The sequence below is a fragment of the Miniopterus schreibersii genome, assembly GCF_964146895.1.
Source record: "Miniopterus schreibersii genome assembly, chromosome: 1".
Lineage (NCBI taxonomy): Eukaryota > Metazoa > Chordata > Mammalia > Chiroptera > Miniopteridae > Miniopterus > Miniopterus schreibersii.
This window is the reverse complement of record NC_138101.1, coordinates 184,014,835-184,032,728: the sequence shown is the minus strand read 5'-3', so window position 1 is coordinate 184,032,728 and position 17,894 is coordinate 184,014,835. Positions and strand designations below refer to the sequence as shown.

Here is a 17,894-nt window from a genome sequence, read left to right as displayed (position 1 = left end):
GAAGGATATCTTTCATTGAACACACATTTATGGAGCAGGGGTAGTCACCTTGCTAGGTACTTGGGTAACTGAGGGAAGACAGGAGTGCAGCCCTAGAGGAGCTTGTGGGAACGCCGCCCTCCTGCAGGGAAGATGGTGTAGAAATGCATTCTCTTACTCCCTAAAGCACAGCTAAGTTGTGTAGGAATAGAGAGGGTTCTCCTCTTTCATGTATCCAGCCTCAGGTCCCTATGGGGAGGGGCTGGAGCCGACAAAATCTCAGGTCTCCAGGTGAGCAGCTAACCATGTTGGTGACCTGGACTCCATGGAGGCCCCAGAGCTGGGAACAGATGATAGTCTCCCTCTAGCTCAACATTGCAGGCCCAGAAACCAGACAGACTGTTCTCCTTTCTCATTAGCTGTGGTTATTTAGTGAGGACACAACCTGTACTCATTCCACTGGCCCCTTTCTTCCCCCAGCACACACTTCCTTTCCATCCTTCAGTTGACCCTGAGCTGGTGGCTCCCTGGGCCTGCCTTCTCTCTGCAGCCCTCCCAATTCCATCTTCCCAACTCTCCTCACTTCCTCACAGCCCTAGCCCCTGAAACCCACAGGAGACATTAGAAAAGTTGTTGCAGGTCCTTGAGTGCTAAGTTGGTCCTGGCTTGGTTCTCTCTTTGGTTCTAGGTGAAGGCAGCAAGAATGTCCCAGCCCTGGTCTTGAGACCAGCTTATGATGCTACGGACTGAGTAGAGAGCTTCCACGGCTTAGATTCTAGCTTTAAAGTGTAGAAATCTCCTTTATAAAAACATCATGAGACAAGGAGATGGACTGTTTTCCTCAAGGCAGTGCAGCTGAGAACTACAAAGGTTTGGTCAGTCACTTCCTCTGGGTAGCACAGGTAATCGAAGTGGGAATACTGGCAAGAACCCCGCACTTTCCAGGTGAGTCACCTCAGAGGAGCCTAGAGTGGATTTCTTTGGCTTAGATACCTTTCTGTTTATGTGGGGAAGGGCATTTTAGTCTGGGTTGGGGGAAAACCAGTGAGAAAGGAGGGCCTCAGGAATGTCATTGGACCCCAAGGATCTCTGCTGAGACCAGAGGAAAAGCCACAGCATTTGTTCTCTACTCTCCCCACCCACGCAGGGCTGATTTCCACGTTTCATTTGACACATACCAGGAAACTCCTGTTGAAGGAGGGGACCCAAACTGTGGGAACGATGGGGAAAATATGTAAAAGGAGTTTTGTGCATTCGGTGAGGGATGGTTTCTAAATGTTTGATAATGGAGGCTCTATGGCCTCCATTAAGCTTTTGCCATCAATTTTAGGATGGCTAAAGGAGCCCCAGGTTAAACAGGTTAATATTCTGATACTGTTGGGGAAAAGACCTGAGTTAAAAGTTATGTCAATTCTTAGAAGTTATCTTGGGTGAGACAAGCAGATAGGCAACAGACCTACAATGAGTGGTAGAGTCAGTCCGCCGATTAAATTTCCAGGAGTAAGTAGACGGACGTAAGCTCCGTGAGAGCAGGGGCCCTGCATGCCACATTCCCAGTTAGATACCCACACAGCCCAGCTCCCAGCCTGTGGGGCCACCTGGGAGGGGCTCGATGCATGCTGCTGGACTGGATGGAGGGAAGTGGAAGTCCATTACTAGCAGGAGTAGGACAGACACGATTGGTTTCTTCTAGGAAAAATCCAGGTTTACTTCTCATCATGCCTAGTTCTCTCCAGAATCATTCAGGGCAGAGGGATTGGTCTGTTTTTGTCCCTTATCCTAGATGTGGATTCTATCAATTTCCCTCACTTCCCAGAAGTCTCTTGGGCTTCTCTGTTACCTGGAGATGAGACTGGGAGGCAGAAGGGGTGGGGGAGCCTTGTAACCTCAGCGGTGTTGGAAATTGTTTTAATCACTGGGGCTCCCAAAGGCCTGCTGGTGAAAGGCAGAGCCAGCTGCCGCCTCAATCCCAGGAGAGTGGCAGCAGCACCCCATCTGGCCAAGCCTAGCTCCTTTGGCTTGCCTGCTGCTCCTTGCTGATCCCTTGTCTCTTCTCCAGGGCCTGGGAGGCACACTGCTGTGGGATTTGTAGGAGCACAGCCTGAAGTGTGGGGCTGCCCTCCTTTCCCAAGTTCATTGTCTAAAATCCACAGTTTTCATCATCATCTATTTCAAATGCCCAAATCAGGTCATGACTCCTGATAACCAGGCTGAGAAGATTAGTCTGTTGTCTCAAGTAAAGGTTTCTTGGAGAGAGGCCAGGTTAGCCTCATCCAGCCAGGCAAGTCCAGAGTAACCTGAGAAAAGGGTCCAGACAGCAGCAGGGTAGGGTAGGACGTACCATTGAGTCTCCTCCTCAGTGCTGTGTCTTAACTACTTTCCTGCTATGCTCTCTGGCTCTACCAGGACAAACTCACCTCGGGAACGAGAGTGGCCCACTTTGGTCATTCTAGAGCCTGGAACCCAGGTCATCTAAGAGAGGAGAGGCCACGAAGGAGCTCAGGATTAGAGCACAGAACTAGATACCCTGGGGTCATGGCCAAGAAAGGTGGCTTCCATTTGAATCAGACACATATACCTTAATTCCCTGTTTAAACTTCAGCCATGTAGGGGAAATGCAATAGCAGGTATGGAACATAAGGGACCCCAATCTCCCGACAACATCTCTGCCAAGCGGTGATTCTGGTTCCAGTTGAACACTGCCAGGCATGGGAACTAAAGGTACACTGTTACCTGGTTGGTCTCCTGAGCTAGTCTGGTCAATAGCTGTTCCCACTGCCCATGGAGGAGGCTGCGTGCAGTTCCCGGACCATTCATTCATGATTGGATTTACTCTAATCCTAGACTGCTCCAGAGAATGCTGCCTCTGAAGGTGAGGGACTTGGTTGAAGGGCCAGCTTCCTGCTCGGTGCTGGAGTGGAGCACTTAACAAGGGTACCATTCCTAGCCCTGGGAACTCAGCTGGTCACAAATACTTTCTTTCCTGTTTCTTATATCTCTTCTGGATCTTGTCTGATTCTCCCAGGCAATCTTTTGGGTTTAGGTCCCAGAGGCCAGGCCTACCACAGGGTGGGCAAGGGGCTGCTGACTTCCTCTCCTGGTCCAGGCATGGGAATTCCAGCTAAAAAGAATGTTCATCTTCGGGAACTGCTTTAACTGAAAACTGAACATCTTAGCCTTGACTGAACAAGCGGGAGGCCTGGGCTTCAGTTTAGTGATCAAATTGCAGGGTGGACATTATTTGGAGTCAGGTACAGTGGAGGGGATGAGAGGAGGCACACAGACTTCCTTATGGCTCTCTGGTAGACTTGCAGGCAGTTTAGTCTGCATTCTCACTTCACCTTAATGACTGCACCATGACATAGGGAGCAGGTAATGTTCCTGCCTCCCTCCCTCGCCACACCCTCTCACCCCACCCTGACTGCATTTGAAAGATGAGGGGATGAAGGCAGAAAGAGGTTCATTGTGAAGGCAGAACCAGGGCTACAGTTCAAGTTCAAGGGCTGAGTACAAGTCTCCTGCTTCTCCAGTTAGGGCTTGCTCATTTCCAGACTGTTCAGCCCACACAGCTTCCGCTCCTGCACCAGTGGGGCATGGTCTGAGTGTTAGGCCCTCAGCTCGGCGGGGGTGTCTGGCTGCCGGCAGGGGTGAGACACTTGGAAGGCCTCCAAGGCCAGCAGTGACTTGTTGATACGGCTGATGGTAGGGTAGGGAGCGAGATCCACCTTGAACCTGTCAGAGAAACACCCACCTCAGCCAAGGTCTGCAGGGGTACGAGGATACTGCCCTGGGGGAAGCGAGGGAAGCACAGAGGGCAGGCCTGGAGGAGGCCCCTGGGGATGGCCAGCGAAGGGCTAGGAAGGTGGCCCTGCCAGGTGGGGAAGACTTATTCACAGATAGCTCTCTGGGGAGGGGTAGCTCTGATGCACTATCATCTGGTGTCTTTGTTGCCTACTGTTCCTATTCCAAGCAATGGCTATTTATTGAGAGCCTACTATGTGTAAGACACAGTGCTAGGCATTTATGTACACAGCTTATCTCTCCACTGCGTCATAAGCTTCCTGGGGGTAGGGAACGTGTGAAACATTTCTGTATCCCTATGGGTGCCTAATGCAGCGCCTTCCACAGAGAGGTTCTCACACATGCCTTCCTGAAGGGCTGATGGAGGAAAGCAGAGGCAGAGCACACTGCAGGGCACAGACACCATGTCTGTGAAGAGCAGGCTCTTGGGGTGGTTTCTCCTAGGGGTGCCCATCAGGTGAGCTGCCTCTCCTTAGGAGCAGGGGCTATGCAGGATCACCTGGGCTGCAGCTGGGCATGGTAGAGGGTGTTCCACTGAATACCTCTGCCTGTCTCCTCCAAGTCAGAGTGACTGGTGTGGCCTGGCACAGGGGCCAGCCAGGGAGAGTCTCTGTATGAGATGCTACCTCAGTAGCTGAAGTGGGCGGTAGAGGGGCTGACTGTGGGAGGAGGCTGGGAAATCTGAGGGAAGGAGCCAAGAGGAAGAGAGAGGGTAGCAGAGTTCTCTCTTACCTTTCAGCATTTGCCACCTGAGGCACTAAGCAGAGATCAGCCATGGACACCTGAGAGAGAGTTGGGTGGGTCTGCGTCAGGGTGTGTATCCCAGGCTCACAGGCTGGGCTGGTCACGGTACTGGGGTGCCAGCCTCTGATGTTCCTATTTGCTTCTGGCTCTCCATTCATCCCCACTGCCCCCTCCCCCTCCTTGTCTCCCTGGGCCTGTCTGGGTCTGTCTCCAGAGCTGAGGGCTTCTCTGGGGCCATGCTCCAGTTGCCCTGACAACCAACTCTGTGGGTGGCTAGGGGTTTGATGGCCTTAGTGGATGCACTGTGCTTGTTAAGAAACAACAGTCATCGGCCCTTAGCAAGGGCTCTCAGAGGGAGGAGATGCCTCAGGATGGGGATGGGAGCCCTGGAACCAGAATTATCACAGGGTCAGGGCCTTAGCCTGTAGGAGTCAACAGCACCTGAGCCCTAGAATCTCAGAATTGGGAGGGAAAGGAGACATCATCTAGTCTACTCCCTCCTATCTGATGCCTAGACCACCTCCTTATCTCAGAGATGAGGTCTTCAGCTTGAACACCTCTAGGACTGAGATTCACTCCTGTTGAGGCAGTTGACTAGGAATGAGCAGAGGAGCTGCCCATGAGCTACCTTCTGCTTTGCAGAGAGGACGACTTCAGTCTTGTTGCCTCCCCCACCCCCATCCCCTCTCAGGGAGCTCTCTGAGCTGATCCTGCCCTGGGTGGAGGGAGATGGCAAGTCCAAGTGGGAGAGGGTCAGCATGAGGCAGGAGGCTGCGGTGGGCAGGCCTGGGAGAGCTCACCTCATCTCCCACACAGTACTTCCCCGCTGTGTTCTGCAGGATCTGCTCCAAAGCTGTGGAGGGACCACATGAATAAGCTTACTCTGGGCACAGAGAGGGGAGATGAGCCTTTCTGGGCCTTGGCCTCCACAGTTCTGAAACGGGTGGCTATCTGAATGACAGGCTGGGGCATGCATGCTGGAGGGAATATGGCAGCCAGGTCTAGAGTGAGTTGATAGGGACATGGGGACAAAATGTCTTCCCGGGCTCCTAAAGTCCAGCTGCCGTTCCCAGAGGGGACAAGGCCTGCCGCTGGCCAAGGCAGCAGCTCTTACATGGACAGTGAAGCAGAGGGGCCATCCAGCTCCAAAGGGCCTCAAGTGCTGAGGTTCTCAGAGGTGGAGGCCAGGTTTGGATGCTACCCAGCCCACTGCCTCCTCAGCCCTGCCCCCCATCCTCATCCATGCCATTGTCAAGACCAAAGAGCCTGGAAAGCAATTTTAGATGCTCAGGGCCATGGGCATGAGGGCCATTTCTCTGAGAGGTCCCCTTGGGGCAGCTCGCAGGAGTAAGGACTCACCATTAAAGCCAGAATTGATGACCTTCTGGGCCCAGGTCAGCTGGTTCTCCTGTCCCACTTGCTTCAGGACAGACAGGTTCTGTGCAGCAGGAAAAGCTGTAATTGGCTTTGGAAGCCAGGCTGGGCCTGCTCAGCCAAGTCCCTTCAGGGAAGCTCAGCTCCCATGTGTCCCTGGCTGTATACCTCCCCCCCCCCCCCCCCCCCGCCAACCCCCCCAGGCTCTATGAGCCCTTTTCTCCCATCAGGGCCCTGAGGTTAAAGGGAGGCTGTGATCTCAGCAGGGAAGCTGCCCCAGTGGCCCCTATGGTCTGGAAGCCTGTGACTCTGGCAGAGATGTGCAGGGTGGAGGCATAGGGCACTGCCAGGGCTGTGATGGATGTGGCCATAACCCAAGGCCTATCTCCCTTGCATTCCTTCTCCCTTACATGGTCCTTTGTGAGGAGGAGGGGTGTGATGGTTGGTGTGTATGTGTGTGCGTGTGTCACATAGGACTGGCTTTCAGGAGATTTGGACTCTGGTTCCATCCTTGCACCCCTGGAGCCATTTCACTTCTGGGCTTCAGTTTCCTCATCTATAAAATGAGGATGATTGTTTGTTTGCTACAGTCTCCTTTGTTACAAAAAACAAAGTGACATGGGGGTGGGTGGGGGCACAGGTGCACAGCCACTAGTCCTGGGCTCTGGCCCCTGTTCCGTCACACTGAGCTGAGTGACTGCAGTCACTCCACCTTTCTCGGGCTATTTCCTCATTTGCAAAGCCAGGGGTTAGCACAGATGGATTGTTTTATTACCTTTTAAAAAATATCAGTGATAACTTTATAAAAAATAAAAATCTTATGGGAATCCCAATCTACGATATAGAGCAGATGAAAGGGAGGCTGCTCTGGTTCAAGGTGGGCTGCCTGGGCCTGTGCTGCTCAGCCTTGCCCCTGTCACCTGGCTCTTCTCCCTCCACATCTCTGAAGGCATCCTCGGAGACCTAGGGCTTCTGGGAATGTGGATGGGGACCCAGCGAGCAGGTGATTTCGTGGACCCCTCCCCTTCCCCCGCCCCACCACTCGATCTAGGTCTAAGCTCTTGGGAATCCCTCCCTGTCCCCGGGCCACCTCACACCCACACTGGGCTCTACCGCAGGCCGGCCCATCAAGGTGAGAGGAGCAGGCGCGCAGGTGCCGCACCTGCAGGGGCTGGATGCCGCTCACGATAAGGTCGGAGATCATGCGCACCAGGGCCCTCTTCTTCGGGTCCTGAGGCAGGAGTCGCGGAGCAGGTCGAGTCTCCTCAAGGTACTCGATGATGGCCAGCTGTCCAGAGGGAGTGGTGAGGGGCTCGCAGTGAGGGGAGCATGGAGAGGGACCCCCCCAACAGAGGGGACGGCCTGCAAACTCCTCCTCTTCCCTGCAAACTCCTCCTCTTCCCTGCAAACTCCTCTTCCTCCCTAAACTCCTCCTCCTCCCTAAACTCCTCCTCCTCCCTGCAAACTTCTCCTCCTCCCTGCAAACCCCTCCTCCTCCCTGCAAACTTCTCCTCCTCCCTACAAACCCCTCCTCCTCCCTGCAAACTCCTCCTTCTCCTCGCCCTACTCTGCTCAACCCTGTGAAGCCCAGGCTCTCCCAGGGGGAACGAGCTCTTTCTGGACCCTCATCCTGCAGAACTTGGTTCCCCATATGCTTGAGTCTCCCTTCACTCCCCAAAGCAACCAAGCAACCTCCTCCCTGGGACAAAGATTTGTGGTATCCCCTGTCAGAGCCGGGTGCCCTGGCCATACACAGGCAGGGGAGAGTTGCCAGGCTCTCCCCTTCCCGGCACCACTCCCACAAGGGGCTCCCAGGCCCTGCACTCACTGACTGGCCAATGGTGATGCCATCTATCCTCAGGGCTGGCACCTGCTTCATGGGGTTAAGTGCCTGGAATTCCTTGGAGAACTGTGGAGAGAAGATCCTGGTGGGCTGGGTGGCCTGGCCTGAGGTGCCTAAAGCAGAAGCAGGCAAGCAGGAAGACCCCAGGCCCACTGCCCACCCCAGCACCTCCCTCTCCTAGGCCCAAGGTGATGCTTTGGCAGTCTGTGTAGTATCCCAACCTCCAATGGCTGCAGAGCTACAGGCTTCCTCCCAATGGCCTGGCTCTGTGCACCTCACACACTGGCCACCTAGGTACATGCAGAGGGCCCAGCAAGGAGCAAGGATCCTCTCACTATTCACCCCCTGGGGTCAGACACTGTGGCACAGAGCCTGAAGCCTGGGTCCTTCCCATGGCTCCTCTTGCTGCACAGCTTGCCACCCATTCCCAAGGGAGAGCCAGCAGCCTCCTTTGCCAGGGGACCTCTTGGGGTATAATCTGCACCCTCTGTTGGTTTCTCTCCAAGGCCTCCAACTCCCACATTGTGGCCAGCGGGCAGCCTCCTTACCTGCTGGCCCCCATCCTTTATGAGGTTGACAGGCAATGTTTCATAGTCGATGCCCTTCAAGGCCAGAGCTAGGAGAGAGCCAACAGCAGTCAGGGACAGCCTCTGGCTCCACTTCCCAGGGCGACATGAGACTGCAGAGGGAGTCTTCTTCCCCACACTGTTAGGTGGTCAAGGCCCAGCATGGCTCTCTTCCCTTCTTTCTGGCTTCCTTGGTCAGCTCCCCCTCCCCTAACCCAGGTCCATGACGCTTGCCTCTCTTGCCCTGGCACAGTGGGCTCTGGAGGACAGCAGGGAAATGTCCTCCTCATCTCTGCCCCCTCCAGGGCCTTAAACGGGCTAGCAGGGCTTTGTGTTGGAGACATGCGATTATTCCCTCATGAAGGCATCTAAGGGCCAAGGGAAGGTGCTCACGTGACCATAGAGTGCACACACATGCAGAGGTCGCTGTTCACAGAAGGATCATTTTGTAACCCATCTTCTCTGCTATCCACTACGCATTACAAACATAGCATCTGCTGTGACCCCCAGTGACCAGATTTCCTCTCCATCCCCTCTGATGATCTCCCCTGGGACAGTGAGGGTAAAAACCCTCAGTCAACCCTAGTGTGTGTGTGTACACACACTTGTGCATTACATATTGTGATAGCCAGTCTCAGGCAAGGGCACAAGAACTAGGGGAGGGGGACGAGATGTGTCACAGTCTAAAGAAAGCCAGGGAGACAAGGGGCTCCTCCTCAGCACTGGTCAGCTCCATTCTGGAGAAAGTGGTTGGCCACGGGGAGAGACCATGTATGCAGGCCCTACGGAGACAGCACTCCTGCTACTCTGGGTCTGGCCCAGCCAGGGCAGAGGCTCTGGGCCCTGGGAAGGCATCTTTTTGTGTCCTCTGGCACCCCAGTGCTCTTGCCTACTGATGCCAGCAAATACCAAATGCCTGTGGGGTGGGGGACAGGTCACGGAAGATGGCTTTCCAGTTAGGGCCAGCTTCAGATTTCATCACATTCATTTGCTAGCTTCTGAAGCTTTGGTCAAGTAACTTCCTGAGCCTCAGTTTCCTCATCTGTACAATAGGGACAACCTTCCTCCTAGAGTTGTCAAGGTTTAAATGGAATTAAGGCAAACAAAAGCACTTAGCATATTCTCCCTCAGCATGAGCTGCAAGGACTGACCTTTGCCGAGGGCTGTGTTAAACTGAGGGAGGGAAGGATTAAGCTGGGGTGGACAATGACCAGTTCTGTTTAATTTGCCAGATCAAATAAGATAATAACTGAGGAAGGCCAGCTGTTTCCTGCCAGTTACCAAGGTCCTCAAATTTGTGAGTCTGCTTTAAGCATGGTTGCTAAGGAGCTTTGGAGGGCAGGGTGGGAGGCAGCAGACCCAAGAGAAAAACTACCCCCCTGCCTGGCACCCCCACTCTCTTCTTCCTAGGTGGAGGTGCCATTCAGTGCTGAGGGCTCCAGGAGACCAGGGATGCTGGTTGCTGGGGGTGAAGCCCTGTCTGATAGAGCACACCTCTGTCCCAGGCGACCTTTCTCACCGAGGGCTTCGTCCACCCTATCCCACCCTACTAGGGCTCTTGGTGGAGGCACAGCTCTTACCAATTCGAACTCTCCAGGAGCAGGAGCTTCGGAAATAGGAATAGAGGATGGGCTGAGGAGAGAGAGGACGAGGTGTTTATTAACCCATGCTCAGTGGGTCCCAGCCCCAGGAGCCCACTGGAGAGGAGGCACCAGCCCCCAGCCAGGGGATCCAAGCCAGCACTATGTCTTCCCGTCCAACCAGGCCTCCTTTCTCCTTGCGTCTGGGCAACTCAGGTCAGAGTCAGAGCTATCTGGGTCAGAGGCCTCAACTGTGCTGTCGTGCATTCCTGAGGCCTGACAGGCCCACCCAAAGGACAGCCAGCCTGCAAGAGCCCTCCTTACCTTGCCACACTCAGTCATGGTGCTGTGGTGACCCTTGGCCTCATGAGGAATGTTCCCTGTCTCAGAGCAGCAGGGCAGGGGGAGGGATCCTACAGGGGTAGATCTCATGAGCCAATGGGGAAGCTGCACTAGGCGGGCGTCAGGGAGACTTTGACTCAGGTCAGAAGGGGCATCTTTTTCCAACTTGTGGGAGGCTCCTTATGCTCCTGGTGGAGCTAGGTTTGGTGTCCTGAGCAGACCGGGTAGCCTGGTTTTGAGGTAAGTAGTTTAGGTAGTGCAGTGGCTGGGAGCTGGTATACTGGGGGTCTGATCCCCATGCAGGAACCAGCTCTGTATGACCTTGGACAAATCCCTGCCTTCTCTAGTCTTCAGCTCCCTCATCTGTAAAATGAAGATGATGGCTTTGACTCCTTCCAGCAGTGGCAGAAAGACCAGGAATTCTAATTCTTTTTTGATTATTGACAGTATTACAGGTGTCCCCCATTCTCCCCTCTACCTCCCAGGAATTCTAATTCTTTTTTGATTATTGACAGTATTACAGGTGTCCCCCATTCTCCCCTCTCCCTCTCAGGAATTCTAATTCTTAATGCTTTGGTGCCCATTGCTCTCATACTCTTCACCCACCAATCCTCCAGGCTGTCAGCTGGTCTCATAAAATAGCTGGGGTATATGCCCATTCACACCAAAGCTGAGGTCACAAGTTGGCAGCCCAGTGGTCTCTTTGGTCTACACAGTATTTAAAAATGTTTCAATTACACTTGGCTCTCCCCTTATTTGAAGGTGTGGAGTCAACAAAGTGCAGATTGAAAATATTCAGAAAAAAAGTTACATCATTATTGATGTATACTATGTAGTTAAGTCTGTGATGGTGGCTTTGGTTGGGTCTGCATGGAATATGTACAGACTTTTTTTGTCATTATTCCATAAACAGTACAGTAGGACAATTATTTACATAGCAGTTACACTGTGTTAGGTATTGTAAGTAATCTAGAAATGGTTTAAAGTATATTATGCTATTTTATATAAGGGACTTGAGCATCCTCAGGTTTTGGTTATCCACGGGGGGAGAGATGCTGGAACCAATCCCCCATGGATATTGAAGGATGACTGTAGTTGCCAACATTAAAAAATCAGGATGTTTCATGTATGAATCCTGTTGTTTTTTCGTTATAAAATCTGGAGACTGTGGACTTGACTTCCTGAGCAGCAATTGATTGGAGCCAATTAATGGCTCCCGTAAATCAGGCCCCCTCTCTGATCTGCCATGGCCCCCACTTGGCCCACTTCTTTTTTGTTGCCTTCAGGCCCCTGGAGGCAGCTGAGTGTGTGACCTCTCCTCTAAAGTTTAAGGGACTCCAAGTTAGTTCCTCAGGTGCTTCTTGGGTAACCTGATTTCAAAGCAGGACCCAGGATGGAGTTGCCAGTAATTAGCACACATGTATCCATATGGGTGAGAGAGAACTCAATAGAATTTATCTACTATCCCTCTGACTACAGACATTTCACCCAAGTTCCCTCTCCCTTTTGCATCCCCCAGTACATCACGCTATCCGAACCTGCTCATACCACTCCTGAACTACCAGTTCTGTCTTGCAGGTGGGCAAGGGCACAGGTGATAAACTCAGGCCCTCCCAAGTTGGTTCCTGAGCTGGAAGTTCCAGCCTGTACTGAAGGCACCTTCTGTGGGGAAAGTGAAGGTGGCCTTGGTACAAGACGGCAGGTGATGGGCAGTGGGTGTCCTTGGGAGGGCAAGAGTTGGGTGGCTACGACTGGATGTGCCATACTTGGAGAAGCATGCTTTTCCTTACCTCGTCAGGCTAGAGGGACCCCTGGGGCCAAGACAGGGACTGCTGGTGACGGATGGGACCACTAGAGTGGCAGACATCAGCTTAGAATCCTTGAAGAAATGCCCTTCCTGACTACTAAAGGTTACACCTCTGACCTGTACTAAGGGTGACCAGCCATGGAAAGGCCACTGCGCTCAGGTTTTCTACTTAAGACCATCAGGAGGCACACTGAAGGGCGGTTTCCACTCTCTTACCAGTGATAATCACACAAACCATCCGTGTTCCTTCTCACACGTGTACAGCCGAATTTTAAGCCCATGCATCCATTTCATCCCTCTTAGAGGAATTGTGTCCAATTCCAATATAGATTCTGACGACTCTCGCAGATTTTATTTTAAAAAATTTTTTACTCCTCACCCAAGGATATGTTTTTCGTTGATTTTTTTAAACCGCCTCTTACACATGACTTTATTGTTATTTTCTTTTCTTAATCCTCACCTGAGGATATTTTTTCCATTGCTTTTCAGAGAAGAGTAGAAGGGAGGGAGCCAAAGAGACACACGACTGGTTGCCTCCCACAGGCTCACCCCCTACAGGGGCCGGATCAGCCTGCAGCCCAGGTGCAGGCCCTTGACCAGATCAACCCCAAACCCTCAGGCCGCAGGCTGAGCTCCAGCCACCAAGCCAAGCCGGCCGGGGCCCCTACACGTGACTGTTAGGGAAAGACTCCTAAAACCCCGGCTGGGAGTGGGAGGGCTCTTCATTATTAAAGTGATGCTGTATCCCACCTGACGGGCCTGCCACCCTCCTCCAAACTACAATAGCGGTTATCGAACTTCGGCAGGACTCATCTGGGGCGCACGTTAAACATGCAGCCTCCGGGGCCCCTTCCTCCAGAGACTGACACAGTGGCTCGGGGCGAGCCCAGCAAGCTCCTCAGGGGCCTGTGAGGCGCACTGCGCCCCCTCGCCCCTGACGTTCTCTCGAAAGGCAAGCAACCCCGGAAGGCCGAATGTCAGCTGTTCTTTCGGGAGCCCCGGGGCTGTGCAGAACAGGTAGGCGAGGGATGACGTTTGGGAGCCGCGGTAGAGGGGCGGGGAATCAGGCGAAGTGCAGGGGTCAGCGAGCCGCCGGGCAGAGGGTGCTCGGTCACGGGCCCAAACCCCCCTGGACCTCGCGCGCCCTCGGCAGCGCGCAGGCGCAAAGCGGGACCAGCGCAGCGCACTGCAAGCTGGGAGCCGAGGTTGGAACTGTGGGCGGGGCCGAGGCTCCCTTTGACCCCGCCTCCCAGGTTTCCCCGTGTTGGGAGTAGCGCCCCTCTCCCGGGAGGCGTGGCACAGACCTTCCCCGCTTGCATCTCGCACTTCGGGAGACCCCTCGTCGAGGCCAGGAAACTTCGCGCCAGGAACTCCGACTCGTCGACGACTGAGACCCAGTGAGACGCCGACACGTCAGAACCCACGCTTACGTCTCCGTCAAGCGAGGGATTGGACTGGAATCACCTTCCCGTCTCTCCTAGCTCGCCCCGCCCCCCGTCCCGGCGCTGCTGGGAACTGCAGTTCTTTGAGCCCTTTTTCTCCCCGGCCCGGCGGCCCGCCCGGCCCTCGCGGTCCGTCATGCTCTGCGCCACTAGCCGCCTCCTAGCGGCCGGGGAGGCCACTGCGCTCCCCGCCCAGCTCAGAGGCCGAGGTCTGCGCCCCGCCGCCGGCGCGGGGAACATTTCCCAGGGCACCCCGAGCTGCCCCTTTGTGGTTTCTTGGCAGGACCGCTAGCAAGACCTGGCGTGCCTAAGGGCCGGAGGGCGATCCTGAGGAGGGGAAGGATGCCGTCGGCGGTGGGGGGAGACCTGGCCGGGTCCGAGCTACGTTCCAGGAGGGGCCGCTGTGGGTCCCAGGCTGCTAGGGCCGCAGGCCCGGAGGGCACCGCCACGGTTGCAGCACGGAGCCCCAAACGGCCTGTCCCGGGCCCACGGCTTTTCGAGGGGGCCTGTCGCTGGGCCCTGCTGGCCCTGGTGACGCTGCTGTCCTTCGCCACCCGCTTCCACCGCCTGGACCAGCCGCCGCACGTCTGGTGAGTGACGGGCGGGACTCGGCGGGCACCACGGTAACCTAGAGGGAGAAACGCGTCCTCTGATTGGCCCTGGGGTACGGAGGGGGCGGATTCATAGGAAGAGGGGCGGAGTCGCATTGGAGGGGAAACTGAGGTTTCTGGTGTTTGCCCCTGGCTTTCAAATTGTGGTTCTTAAAGGTTCTTTGAACTTTCCAAGGAGAACCAGGAATTCTTAGTACTGAATTTCCCAAGGTCTGAGTTCCTAATCTGCAGAATTTCCAAGCATCAGTGGAAGGGAAAATTCTTAACTAGGTACCTTCATCCTTGGAAGCAGGGACAACTTGGGTGTCCAGGGTTGATGACGGGGGTACCAGGAATCGGGTCTGGGATCATCCTGTGAAGAGAGGTTTATTTTCTGAAAGGTCTTAGTTTGTAGAGTCAGGTGCAGGACTGAGGTATGGTCATATTTCATTAGATAAGCTTAAGAAGTCATCAGCTGGAAGGAGGAAAAGTTTTATACAATCTGAAAGTGGTTAATTTGTTTGGCCAACAAGTGGTACCATATTTTGTCATTATCACTGAGGAGAAAGTTAGTGTAGGGGACGTTAGAAATGGAACTCCTTGACTAAAAAGCAAGCAAGCTAATAAACTGTCAGGGCTACCCTACTTGGAAGTTAATAAATTAGCTTCTTGCTGTTTCATGAGTCTTGGCAGAAGACATGAGACTCCTGGGTCAGAGACAAAGGACCCATTACCACAGCACAGGAAGCAGGATGAACATTGGTACGCTGGAGTCACTTTCCCTTGTCCCCCCAAGTCCCACAGGGTGATATTATGGGCCCAGATGGATGACTGCACACATAGTGGGTTTCTTTGCAGTTTTGAGGAACACCAGCTTGGAGAATCTGCTGTTTTATATCAAGCAGTAAGCAAGCTTACTCTTTGTATTGGAGAGAGACATTACCTCATTTTTCAAGGTTACTTGGTGTAAACACAGCTCTGAGAAATGGCCCAGGTAAAGTACAGTCAGGGCCTGGCATACCCAGCAAGATGTGTGGAAGTACAAGAGACACATGGAGGACTGTCTCTCTGCCAACAGTCTCACTCCTCGATCCTACACTGTCTTGGTTTCTAGCAAATTCTAACACAAATATGCAACTCCATTAGCTAGTCTGATTAACCTGGCTGACACGCAGGGACCAAATCTATTCAATTTGTCTCATACAACATTTAATTAAGGCTGCTTTCAACGGGACTCTAAGCAGCAGGATAAGGACAACCTGTAGTGTTAACCTCAGCCATGCTCCCCAGGATCCTGTATCCAACCACCTATGAATAATTATGTGTGGGGGTCAAGGGGTGGGGAAAGGACCAGTAGGTCTTATTTCAGATAGCTGGGATATAGTGTAAGAACAATGTATTATCCATTATGATCTCTGCACAGGTGTTTAGACTGACCTCTAATCTTTGGTGTCATTGCCAATAATTATAGTGGGTCCCCTGTTAAAAAAAAAGCAACTCCCATGCCCAATGGGAAGAAATTCTGTGGCCCATTCTTCCTACATCCTTATGTATTACCCGAAGGGGTGCAGGTCACTCCAGTTCAGGAATTTTTGTAAAATTTTATTTGGATCACCATCAAATTTAATTTAGATCACATTACAGTATTTTGGTTAAGCCACATGGGTAGTGAGTATCACTGAGTTGCTGCAGCATCAGTCATTATACAAGGCATAACCTAAGGCCTCTAGGGTGTCAGGAGCATATGAATTTGTATTAGTCAGGTTGATAGAAGGTTGTGCCAGTCTGTGTGTTTGCACACATATGAAGAGGTCTGTGTTTGGGAGTTGATGTTGATATCAGACACATCAGAATAGCTCGAGGCTGGCCACGTCTATGTGAGTTTTTCTGATTTCATAGCATGCTGACAAACTCAGTACAAAGTCACATTGCCAGCTACAGCTGCCACTTGATTTAGGTGTACCGTATGAATGTTTTGCCAGGCTTTAGTGCCGGACCTAGAGGACAAAGAGAGCATTAACTGTTTCCCTTTTCTTTACATTAGCAGAGGTCTAAGCTGTTACCCCCCCAGCTGCCAGAGTTATTTCTTTCCTTCCACTGCCATGCAATCAGTGTATCACACTTTAGTACCTGTAACTTAACTTCACCTTTTCTCCAGTTATCCCCTACTAGTATCCAGGCCTTTTTTGCTAAGGCTATTATTAGAAAATTGGCAGAGACTATTCTTTCCCACCTTGACCCGTATGAGCCACTGTAGGGGGACTTGACAAGCAGTGTACTCAACCAGGTAGTCATTATCTTTATGCTATAGGGCCATGTCACTCCAACTTCAGGTGACTGAATTAGAATTAAGTCTGAATCCCATAGACGTCCCCAGGCTGATCTGAAGTTGCTGGTAGGGAAAGAAAGACAAATTGTGCCCAAGAATGTTTTGAGAAGAATCTCAGATTTTCAAAATAGGTTTATACAACCCTCTACCCCTTTTATCCTTATTATTACCCAGTTGGTGGCCAAGAGGAGATGAACCCTTTTTGGTGCCGACTGCATTAGGTGACCAAGCTGCTTTACTAAGGTGTGTGCACTCCAGCAGCCACACCATCTTTAAAGCTGTGATTTCCTTTTCTCTTCTTGGGATTTATATTATTTCTCCCTGACCAAGGAGGGGACAGTATAAACTCTGAGCATGTGGCAGTCCCTGAATGGGATAATCCTCCTTGACACTTATGGGATCAATACCAGTTATACGTTCAGCAGTGGAAGCCACAATAATGGTAAAGAGCCCTACCCACAAGGTCACATTACCTTCACTTTCCCACTGGGAACTTGGCTCAGACCCTGTCAGCTGAATTTGGGTATTAGTGGTGACAGCCACCCAGAGATCATCCCATTCCCCCGTTGGGAGTATGGGCAGTGCTTCCAGGGGGTGGAAGGAGGCTTGGCTCCACTTCCTGCCTAGTGCATTTCCATGTGTCTAGTGAGCCCCGGGACTTAGGGGCCCTTTTCTTTCTAGTTTTTAATTAATTAATTAATTAATTATTTTAATCCTCGCCCAAGGACATGCCTAAAGAGAGAGAGAAAGAGAAAGAAAGAGAGACGTTTGCTCCCTGACCGGGGATCAAACCCCCAACCCAGGTATGTGCCCGGACCTGGAATCAAACCGGCAACATTTCGGTGCATGGGATGGTGCTCCAACCAACTGAGCCGCTCCAGCCAGGCAGGGGCCCTTTTCTTTCAGCCCTGTACACGTTGTATGGCTCTCGTGCACTCCTCAGCACCTTTGTTAATCCCTGCACCTCCTCCCATAGGACTGAGAAGGGTTTGAGATGTGGGCTCCTGATTCCAATAGAGTCCTGAGTTTGAGTCCCTCTCCTCCCTGGAGTTGCCCAGCATGGTAGGATGAGTGTGTATGGCCTTCATCCCCCTTTGGGGACAGTGAGGCCTTGGCCTACCTTTAATCATCTTACTTTTTAAAGCAGCTGAGATTGTGGTATAGGGGAAGGGATCATGGGACACAGAAGTAGAAAATGGCTCTGGCCTCTAAAGCAAGGAACATTTTACTTTAGGCTTGAGGACACAGCTCACCCAAGGATCTTTCAATGTTTTTATTTCACCCAAAGTTCTATAGAGAGCAGCAAGGTTCTTACTGCTGGCACCATTTATGTCACCTTTAGACACTCCTTGATTCAGCAGCCACATGCATATGCTTTTTGGCCGGGGCTCCTAGGTTTGCTGCCCCATTGTCATGATTATATCTCTTCCTCCTTCCACGCAGAAGAGAGTGAGTAGTAACCAAGGCAGCTCTTAGATGGTTTGTTTCAGTCCTCTC

General features: G+C 52.6%; 2 protein-coding genes across 3 annotated transcripts in view; one reads left to right on the top strand and one right to left on the bottom strand.

Moving 5' to 3' along the window:
• Positions 1–3,156: 3,156 nt before the first annotated feature.
• GSTZ1 (glutathione S-transferase zeta 1) lies at positions 3,157–13,535 on the bottom strand. Of its 2 annotated transcripts, none has more exons than XM_081151164.1 (9): positions 13,341–13,535; positions 9,888–9,939; positions 8,290–8,357; positions 7,727–7,807; positions 7,061–7,186; positions 5,884–5,962; positions 5,325–5,377; positions 4,513–4,562; positions 3,157–3,711 (listed from the first exon to the last, which is right to left on the bottom strand). In XM_081151164.1, exons 1-9 carry the CDS (start codon positions 13,353–13,355, stop codon positions 3,585–3,587), a joined length of 651 nt encoding a protein of 216 aa, XP_081007290.1. In that variant the 5' UTR covers positions 13,356–13,535; the 3' UTR covers positions 3,157–3,584. The 2 variants fall into 2 exon arrangements, with proteins under 2 accessions (XP_081007290.1, XP_081007289.1); XM_081151163.1 differs by lacking the exon at positions 13,341–13,535 and adding an exon at positions 10,212–10,298.
• A 112-nt stretch (positions 13,536–13,647) lies between these two features.
• The window catches only part of POMT2 (protein O-mannosyltransferase 2), a 33,824-nt gene continuing 29,577 nt past the window's right edge, over positions 13,648–17,894 (top strand). The window contains exon 1 of the mRNA XM_081151070.1: positions 13,648–14,068. Within this exon, the coding sequence (XP_081007196.1) occupies positions 13,821–14,068 (248 nt within the window). The 5' untranslated portion in view covers positions 13,648–13,820. The remainder of the gene's footprint in view (positions 14,069–17,894) is intronic.

Bases quoted from the DNA above. Each gene is read 5' to 3' on its own strand.
- GSTZ1 (XM_081151163.1), bottom strand. The intron at 7,187-7,726 runs GTGAGTGCAGGG...CCCTCTGGACAG, and splicing joins GCATCACCATTGGCCAGTCA to CTGGCCATCATCGAGTACCT. The intron at 4,563-5,324 runs GTGAGCTCTCCC...ACTCTCTCTCAG, and splicing joins AGTACTGTGTGGGAGATGAG to GTGTCCATGGCTGATCTCTG.